The 10,564-nt window shown below is 36.0% G+C and overlaps 1 protein-coding gene across 1 annotated transcript; it reads right to left on the bottom strand.

The window, feature by feature from the left end:
- Positions 8,126-8,680, bottom strand: LOC109839188 (pentatricopeptide repeat-containing protein At2g17033-like). Its single transcript, XM_020407619.1, has one exon. It carries the CDS (start codon positions 8,678-8,680, stop codon positions 8,126-8,128), a length of 555 nt encoding a protein of 184 aa, XP_020263208.1.

The following is a 10,564-nucleotide window of genomic DNA, read 5'->3' as shown; positions in this document are numbered from 1 at the left end:
GGGTTACTTTAGGGGTTGCATAAAGGACTGGGGAAGGGTTGCTCTTCTTCTTCTTCTCAGATGAAGGGAGCGGGGGTGTATGAAGCTGCCTCTGCACCCTCACCGGAGGCGGCGGGGGCTTAGGGTTAGGGTTTCTTAAACCAGGTTCCAGTAGACTTTCTAAAGCTATTGCAGTGAAGGTCGGCATTGCTACTATAATGGATTGAAACGCCTCTAATCAACCAAAGACCGCATCTTTTCACCAGCTGGTGCAGCTGGATTCAATCCCTCTGATGTAAACCCCAATTTCTAACTAAATAAGACCACTAACGATTGAATTTTCAGAAGAAAAATATAAATTTTTTTTTAGGTTTATTCTTCAAATTGCGATTCAAATAGGAAAGAAAAGAACCAAATGAACCCTAGAATTCTGGGGGAAAGGTCGAATTTGAATTTGAAAGTTTAAAAAGTTTTGGGGGGTCTTTGAGAAAATTTCGATTACCTGGATCGAAGCTGATCGCCTCAAATCCCCAGCTTGTCTTTTTCCTCCTCGATTTTTATTTCCTTTTTTGAGGGATTTTTTTCCTTTTTTATAAAAAATGAAAAAGGGGCGAATTTTACAAATACAGGAGTGAACGGCAAGAAAAGGAAACTCTTTTAAATGCGTCGATTAATGTAGGCACTACACAAGACTACACCCAGTAGTGCACCTCATATAAAGATGTGGGCCATAAGTCGCGTAAGATGGACACGTAAGTTTCAGGTTAGACATTGTGTGGATGTAACGTTTGCTACCAGATATGTAATATTTTCTCCAATAGTATGTAAGGGGCTGTTAGTTTCTCAAAAAAATTTGGGAAATCAAAGAATAGGAAACATATTTCTTATAATAATTTTTGTGAGGTTGTTTGGTTGGTTTAAAAAAGAAGGAAATTATAGAATAGGAGATGAGATGAGATGAGATGAGTTGTCACCTTATTATTGGATGATGTGAGTGATTTTTAAAAAAAATGTTTTGAGGTTGTTTGGTTGGTTAAAAAAATAAGGAAATGAATTGGAGGTATATTATTTGATGATGTTTTGAGGTTGTTTGCGTTTGGTTCATTTTTAAAAATAAGAAAATAGATGAGATGAGATGAGTTGGAGGTATATTATTGGATGATGTGACACATACTTAACGAAATCAATTTCTTGTTTTTTTTTTTTAGAAAATAGATGGAAAGGAAGGTTTAATGAGATGAGATGAGTTGTCACAATATTATTGGATGATGTGTGTGATTTTTAAAAATGGGATAAGATGAGATATGATGAGTTGGATGATGTGACACATTTCTTGTGTTTGGTTTATTTTTAAAGGTAAGAAAGGAGATGAAATGAGATGAGTTGGAAGATAAAAATAATATTTTATTGGATATCGTGGGTGAGTTTTAGGGATGGAAATGGATAAAAATATTATTTTATTGATTTCCTTGTACCGATTTCCTTTTCTTGGTTTTTAGGAAACCAACCAAACGGGCCCTAATAGTCTTGGGATCATTTAAGTTGCGGCTAAATTACCAAATTTGTATTTTTATTAGGAATTTTTTTAGGGGTTCATTGTAAACATGCACTCTGTGTGGCCTGTAATATTAATGAGTTGCACACAACTATCGCTGTAGTATTTTTCTTGCAAGTACACCCGTTGAGATTGAGTCCACATCATATCAGAACCTCCTATACAGTGTGGGAGCTTCTGATTTGTTTAGGTTATAACGAGGAAGGCAGTTTCGTAATTCCGTGCTCCCTTTTATGCTTAGAACCAGCCACAATAGGGATTTTAGTCGGAACGTTACACTATTAATCCAAGTTAACCTTGAATTGCACACATTTTCTAATACCTAAAATGCCCTTATACCAATCGAACATCTTTTTAGCTCATCTCCTCCATTTTGTTCTCATTTTAGTAGCGAAACCTCAAATCAGGGCATGCTATCGATGTTATCATTGAGCTTATGACGAGCAAACTTTTCAATAAACATCAAAACTCTTGAATCAATATGATAAATTCATAAATATCCTAAACTTTGTAGTTTTTGTACATAAACAATATATTTGTAAACTAAAGTTGTCTTTAGGGATTTTTGGATAGAGGAGAATAGGAGAGAATGGAAGGTAGAGGAACATATTCATCCTATTTGAGAAGTTTTAAAGGTGGGAAGTGTTCCCCTCATTTCCCCTAGAATACCCTACAATCAATAGAAATTTGTACCCCCAAATTGGGTTAGAACCTTAGGGAAAAGGAATTCCCTTATCTTCTCTACTCTTGTCTCCTCTATTTTTCCTCAACTTTTCCTATCCATAATGAAATCCAACATACCCTAATTATTCATAATTGAAATATTTTTCTGATAAAATGATATTGATATGCAAAGATTAGTATAATAAGTCATTATGCATGTGCTTTAAAAGTAATTCTTCTTTAGTGCTTAGATTACAACTCAACACAATAGAAAAGAGATATAACTAGGGGAAAGTAAAAGATGAAAAATCAACAGAATTTTCTCAAAAAAAAAAGTATAATATGAAGTTTGATAAATAAAGAGGGCGGGGTTCATTGGCTTCTTTTTTCTAAAAGATTAATTCAGCACATGAGAGCAAAATAGAGAAAATATGAGTTAGAAAGAAATCCATCCTATATAAGAGCATATTAGTAATAGAAAATATGTGCATCCCGAAGTTAACTTGGATTCACAACATTAGGTTCGTAGAGGGTGTATGTGCAACAATAATAGTATATGGATAGTAAGTGTAACTCGCTTGGTTTCGCAATTAGCCCTTTTTCAATCTTTTTTCCCCTTTCACCTTCCATATTGTTTTGAAATTAATATCAAAATTAATATAAATAAGTTTTTTTCTATTACTGAATATATATTAATTTGGTTATCCCTCCTTTATATACAAGTATTAAGTCCATGTTGGCATGGATTGTCTCAATTTTTTTGGTTTCTATATGTTGGGTCATTATGCCCATGGAACACGTTAAGCTTACTTAGTGTAATAAGTGAGATGGTTGATTACATTTCTTTATAAACTATAATTTACAGATCATCTATTACCTAATATTTTGTTAAATATTTATGAAGGAAGAAACAATGACTATCTCTTTTTTTATGTAATGAGAATAAGAGAATAAAGTTTTTATTAGTTAAATAGAAAGTTTGAGTGGTATCTTAGATAAATTATAATTTTAAATTTAAAATTCAAATCTAGATAGCTTAATTATCAATATCCATTACAAATATAAATAAAAATTTATGATTTTTTTAAAAGGGGAAAATGTGTCTAGGCCCTAAAAAATAAAGGGGATGTGACCCAGCCCCTCAATGTTTTTCCCTTACTCTTTAACCCCAAAAACCCAAAAAAATATGTTCATCCCCCTTTTCACACTCTCCCAGGAATTCATCCCAAAACATTCTGAAAATACCCCTTCCCTTATCTTTTTCTTCTCCTTTTTGGCTTTCTCCTCCTCCTCTCAATCTCCTCCCCCTCCCTCTGTGGCTTCATCTTCTCCGCAACCACTAACACTAACGCCGATCTACTCTTCCCCCGCGGTCGGGACCTTACCCGCCTCTCCATCCAGCAGGTCATCGCCAACTCCATCGCCTCCCACCACCTCCCTATTGACCACCACTGCGGCGTCTACCTCGCGGAGCTATCAACGAACCCGCTAATCATAGGTAAAATTATTGTACATGCCTATTGTGTGCCTTTTGAGGAATTGTATTATGAGTTTCACTCAGTTTATGCTTAGGATTTGGTACCTCTCTATTGTTTTCCATGTTTTTCTGATCAACAATGTACAAAGGATCTGGGGAGTATAGACAAAGGGATAAAGGATTTAATATAAATTTCCTTGACTAATGTAAATAACTTATGGTAAAGGATCATGGGTAAGGTCAAGTTTATATGAAACTATTCTATACATATAGCATATAAATCTTTTGGCATGCATTCAATCTAGTACATTAAACATCATGGAAGCTTTGTAATGACTTCTCTTTTAAAATTGTTTATTTCTTTAAAATGCCATGTATTTGTGGTAGTGAGTGATTGGTGAAACATTTATGGTTTCATGTTATCAGTGCTGTGATTTCTTCTTGCTTTTTTTATGATTGATGTTTATCGTAGCTTCCTGAAGACCGGTCCATGTTCATGAAGTAGTTGGTTGAGATTATGTCCTTGCCTTCTATTAGGAATTAGTATCTTGTTGAAGCTTTGTTTCTTTCATAGATTTTGAAGTCATGATTTTTGTTTCCTTCATTATGCACTTGAACCATGACAAACTTTGTTTCTTTCATAGATTTTGAAGTCATGATTTTTGTTTCCTTCATTATGCACTTGAACCATGACAAAGAATTCTTCTATTAGTCATGATTTTTGTTTCCTTCATTATGCACTTGAACCATGACAAAGAATTCTTCTATTAACGTTTGTTACTTATGTAGTATGTCCTTTTTTTGTTTCAAGTTTTGAGATACCTATTAATAGTTTACTTGCAAGTGTCGCGCCTTTTACATTGTAGTCCTTTTTCCTGCTCAGTTTTTTCTATGTATTTTAAGAAGGTTGTGGATGACTTGTGTTTTCTTATTGCTCATTTTCATCAACAGAGATCAAGCAAATAAGCAACAGGTTCATGGGTTGTATAACATAGTATATGCCCATTGACTGCTCTGATATGGATGTAGGCCAGCTTTTTTGTGGAAGAACACCCATACTTAAATGTTTGTTTTGACGCAGGAACCAGAAAGACAAATCAAGCTCTTTCTAGGCTCCATCCTTATGCAAATTCCTTCTACATGCCCAAGGCAACCTGTCTGCCAGAATAACCAGTATATCAGCTTCTACCATTCATTCTTGGCATCCTTCATTCCCATTACATGATAGACTATAAATTGATAGTTTAAGATAAGATGGATTAATAGGAATATTTCAAAATTTGTTCATTGTAAAATTACACAGGCTGTGGAAGTTCTCTCTTCTTCCATAATTTCGTATGTGTGTGAGTGCTGGTGGTTTTCTTGAGCTCATAAAAACTACATTTAGATTTATGATGGGGTCTATCTGCACGTAGTTATACTAGTTTGTGATTATTTATTATGATTGTATGTGAAATGTATTGTGGCTGTCATGTGATATGTACAAGTTCATACAAATAGAACTTGATGTGCATAATAAACTGAAGATTATATATAAATTATGTGTATCAAAACCTGAATATTATGGTACATAATATGTATATAATCTTGAGGTTATTGTGTACATAATATATACAGATTATGTACATAATCTTTAAGTTATAATACACTATTAAATCTCATAATATGTTAACTTTCACTGTTACATGTTAACTTTCATAATAATATGTTAACTTTCTTCATAAATTATGTTAGCTTTCATCATTATATGTTAACTCTCCTCGTAACATATTAACTTTCAGCTGAACATGTTAACTTTCATAATAATATGTTAACTTTCTTCATAACAAGTTTTTTTTGAACTAAAACTCGATGTGTTTGAAAGACTAAAAGTCCCTCAAGATAATTTATAATTGATATATAAATTATTGATATATACAAACCATAAGTGCGTGAATCCATGGAAAGCCTAAACAAGTAACCCATTCAAGCAATTCATCAAACATCCATCAAACGAGCAAACCCCATCAGAATTCTCCTAACTCGTGCATTTCATCAAACAAATAACATTAACAAAAACAAACCCAAACACATACCTAAAAATTAGCAAACTTCAATTTCTAAACAAAGTTCTATATTAAAACCTGCATCAGTTGGAAATCTAAGTCAGACCCCAAACACAAAAGTAAACACAGTACGGAATTACAAGTTGCACATAACAATGTGCTACAAAAGTCTTGAAAATCTACATTGCCTTACCAAAAATATTATACTAATAAGCAGCATCGGACCCAATCACTAATTGCTTCATTACAATTAGCTTGACTGTGACCTTCAGAGGAGGAGGCGGATGATTCTCAAAGAGCCTCCTGTCTCAATCCTCACCCGCCAAGGACTCAACATGGTACCTCTTCGCTCTCCCCTCTCTCCTCTCCACTGAAATCCTCCCTCCTCCTCACCTCTTCCTCATTTTAACAATGCTAGCTTTCACAAGATAACCAGTAAATAACATTTGGATAAGGGGTATTAGACAACTAATACTATACATGTCACAAAAAACTTTAGCTCTTTATCATTACAAGACCCATGTCATGCCCATTGTTGCAAACTAAAAATGTTACCTTTAACCTGAACATATTAACTTTCACGTGAGCATGTTAACTCTCATTTGTATATGTTAACTTTCAGGTGTATATGTTAATGTTTGGTGGAAAATTTGAAGTAAAAAGAAATGAAGGAAAATCGATTTGGATTCCTTTAATCTCAGTTACAATTGGATTTTCTGATTACAAAAGAGAGGAGAATGAATCTGATTCTCCCATTTGTTTAATTCTGGGTTCTTCACGATGGCGATGGAGTGCCTCCCTCGAATGCTCGTGTCGAGTTTGCTCTCCGTTAATGATCCGCACGTCTTGATTCACTGGAACGGTATCTCCTCCTCACGATTTGACGCCGTGGAGAACTTGCAAAGCAAATTTTAGAACTCTTGATGAGTTGATTGATCTTAACTGTAATTGGTTAGACAAGCCAAGGATCTCTTTTTTGCTGCCCCCGAGCCGGATCCAAAAGCCAGCCCGAACTCAATTGAGTTTACCCATATTTATAAGGAATTAAGGGGTGTAACCGCCCCTTTAATCCGCTCATAAGTGGGGCTAATGGGATGTAACCGCCCCTTAAATCACTCCTGAGTGGAGTTGTGATCCCCTCAGATCGTGGGAAATAATTTTGAAACCGTTCAGCTCGTGTTTGAATGAGTCAAACGCAAAATCCGCGTTTTGACGTGAATTCTGCATTCAAACGCAGTGTCTGGAAGCTTGAACGTAGCGTCTGGAAGCTCGGACGCAATGTCTGGAAGCTGCATCTGAGCTGCGTTTGCAGTTATTTGGAAGTTGTGTTGGCAGCGTTGGAAGCTGCGTCTGAGCTGCATTTGCAGTGATTTGGAAGCTACGTTGGCAGCGTTGGAAGCTGCGTCTGAGCTGCATTTGCAACGATTTGAAAGCTACGTTGGCAGCGTTGGAAGCTGCGTTAGCAGCGTTAGAAGCTACATCTGAGCTGCGTTCGTGGCTATGAACGTGGTGCGTCTTGATGCTGGTACGCGGGGAGGACTTCCACGTCTTGGTTTGAAGAGACCGTCGATTTATAGTCTCTTTTTGTCAGAATATTGCAAAGATCGTTGATTTGTAATCTTTACTTTAGTTCTTTGATATGTGAGAGTCGTCAGATTGTAACTCCCGATGTTGATTGTGAAGGTTGTTGATTAGAGCTTTCATCAGTTATTGTGAAGGTCATCAGATTGTAACCTCCATCGATCTACGTGAAAGTCTTCAAATTGTAGCCTTTTGGAAGTCGTCAGATTGTAACTTCCATCATCGGTGTTTGATAGGGAATCAGCTATCTATTGTGATTTTTAGACAGCCTACAGTTAACTTTCTTACGAATATGTTATATTTGATCTCTTCATGCTAACTATCGGCTGAATATGTTAACTTTCAGCATAATATATTAACTTTCACTATTATATGTTATTTTCTTTATAACATGATAGCATGCAACTAAATATGTTAATTTGTCAAATGTACATGTTAGCTGCACTATAACCTCAACATTATGTATATATTCACATGACAGCCACAATACATTTTACATACAATCGTAATAAATTACACCAAAATTAATCACTAACTAGACACAATACATTTTATTAAATTTTGATCTAAGTACAACCAAACCATAAGAACATATAGTATAATCAATTGAATAATGAAACATGACACGTTACAAGTAATTTTGAAGAAACTACACAAGAATAAAAAGTACAAACATTCCTATTATAAAAATTAACATCTTCTTCCTCTTTTCTTCTGCAGCTCACCTATCAAATTCATTTCTGCTCTTCTCCTTTTCACAATCTCATCCAAGCAATAACAAGCTTCATGTTCTTGTTTATTCAACTTAAACTCTCTGTATTCCCCCTATTCTTTAACCCTTAACCTACGCCTGAACTCCTCCATCCACTGCAATAGGATAATGTATGCTGATGCCAAGTGAAAACCATGCAAATCCAACTTTCCTTCTGAATCAAACCATGTCAATTTCTCAAGCAAGATTGATGCGCCAGCCAAATCCTTAACTAGCAAAGCCTCCTCATCATTCAACATTTCGAGTAGGTCATCCATCGAAAGGGGAAGATTCCGTAAATCCTTAACCATCGAAACTACACTAGGATAAGAATTCAACATGGAGTTGCAAGTTCGAATAGAATAACCAATCCCCAACACCCTCATATTTCTAATCCAAGTAACCATTTTCGCCAAATTTCCATAGTCACCATAACAAGAGAGCACCAAATTCGCACAAACCGTATCAATTCCAATTTTAGCATCCTCCATTCTCCCAATCACCCTCCTCATCTCCTCAAACAACCCCAAACATCCATACCCTTGAATCACCACTCTATACTCAAACCCCGATGACTTAAACCCTAAGTGACCCATTTCATCAAGCACCTTCTGTGCATCCTCAACCATACCTACCAAGCTCAATCCTCTGACCATACACTCAAACACCCTTTTCCTAACAAAACTCGTATCTTTAATCCAACCACAACATTCCAAAACAAATTCTTTCAATCCTCTACTTGACGCAGCAATAATGAGGTTATAAGTAGAGGGCGGCCCTGAGTAGCAGATGATGGTGGAGCATTGGCTGGCAATTGAGAGGAGGATGGCGAAGGAGCGGGTGACGTTGGAGAGGGTATGGTCAAAGTAGAGGGCGGCGATGGAGGACTACCATTGGGAGAGGGAGGGGGAGGGGAATAGATTGAGAGGAGGAGGGGGGAGATTGAGAGGAGGAGGAGAAAGCCACAAAAGAGAAGAAGAAGAAGAAGATAAGGGAAGGGGTATTTTCAGAATGTTTTGGGATGAATTCATGGGAGAGTGTGAAAAGAGGGCTGAACATATTTTATGCGTTTTTGGGGTTAAAGAGTAAGGAAAAAACATTGAGGGGCTGGGTCACATTCCCTTTATTTTTTGGGGCATAGACACATTTTCCCCTTTTTTAAAACTAGAAAAACGAATGTGATTTCAATATCCCGATATTTTAATCAAGCTCATATTTGGCTTGCTCGGGATTGGGATAGGAATGACATTAGTACTTTTCTAAAATCGCCAAAATGGATAGTAGAAAGTTATACCACACCCTAGTAATAAGGACAAAAGACTCATGACCATTATACCTTCCCACCTCATGCATTCCTCACATGAATGATATATTATAATATAATATGTTTCATTACTATATCATTCATAATTTTAGATTTTTTGTTGTTTATAAAATTTTGAGGGTTGTTTCTAATTTTTGAAACTTTTATGGGATGGATGTAAAGTTTTTAAAGTTGTTTTGTCAAATTTTTATGAGGTTATTTGTAATTTACAAAACTTTTAGTGGTTTTTTAAAAAATTATCTGGAGGTGTTTGTAATTTTAGAAACTTTCATAGGTTTTTTTAAAAACTTTACAGGGTTGTTTGTAATTTTTTGATATTTTTAGTATAATATTTGTTACTTTAGCAACTTCTTTGAAACTTCTAAAGGGGTTATTTGTAAAAAATTTAGGGGTTTGTTTTATAAAACTTTAGTGTACTATTTGTCAATTTTTAATGTTTTAGAAGATTGTTCATAATTTTCAGACTTTTTAAGGATTGTTTGTAATTTATGGATTTTAAAGGAGGCGTTACATACTTTTCTGAATTTTATGGTGCTATTTATAATTCTCAATTTCTCAAGGATTTATTTATAATTTTTGAATCTAAAGGGGTTATTTGCAACTTTCATAGGGCTATTTGTAATTTTTTAGATTTTTCGTGGGGTGTTTATAATTTTTGAAACTTTTAAGGGATTATTTGTGTAGGTATCAAAAAACTGCCTATAGATTCCCGCACGTAGTTCGAGATAGAGAGAAGACGATGAGCGTCATTATCTGAGTCAAGGAGGATTATCTAACACCAACAAGCGCATGAAGCGAATCCGTGAACCGTTGATAATGTAGCAACAAGCCACCGTAACGACAAATCAAATGGCCCTCGTGCTCACCGGTCACCCCCAAGTGGCCCGCACGCTCATCGGCCACCTCCAAGTGGCCCGCGTGCTCACCGGCCACCTCCATTCACCAGCCATCTCCAAATGACCGGCGTGCTCACCGGCCACCTCTAAGTAGCCCGTGTGTTCACCAGTCATCTCTAAATAGCCCGCGCGCTCACCGGCCAGCTCCAAGTGGCCCGTGCGCTCATCAGCCAGCTCTAAGTGGCTTGTGCACTTGTCAGTCGCTTTCAAGTTAATGAAATGCATGAAGTGAATCGGTGAAGCGTATAAGTCAATGAAATGATGAAATGCGCGTAACGATGAAACAAGTCGAA

This window comes from Asparagus officinalis, chromosome 1, assembly GCF_001876935.1.
Source record: "Asparagus officinalis chromosome 1, Aspof.V1, whole genome shotgun sequence".
NCBI classification, from domain to species: domain Eukaryota; kingdom Viridiplantae; phylum Streptophyta; class Magnoliopsida; order Asparagales; family Asparagaceae; genus Asparagus; species Asparagus officinalis.
The sequence above is the reverse complement of the archived record's forward strand: the minus strand, read 5'-3'. Positions and strand labels throughout refer to the sequence as shown.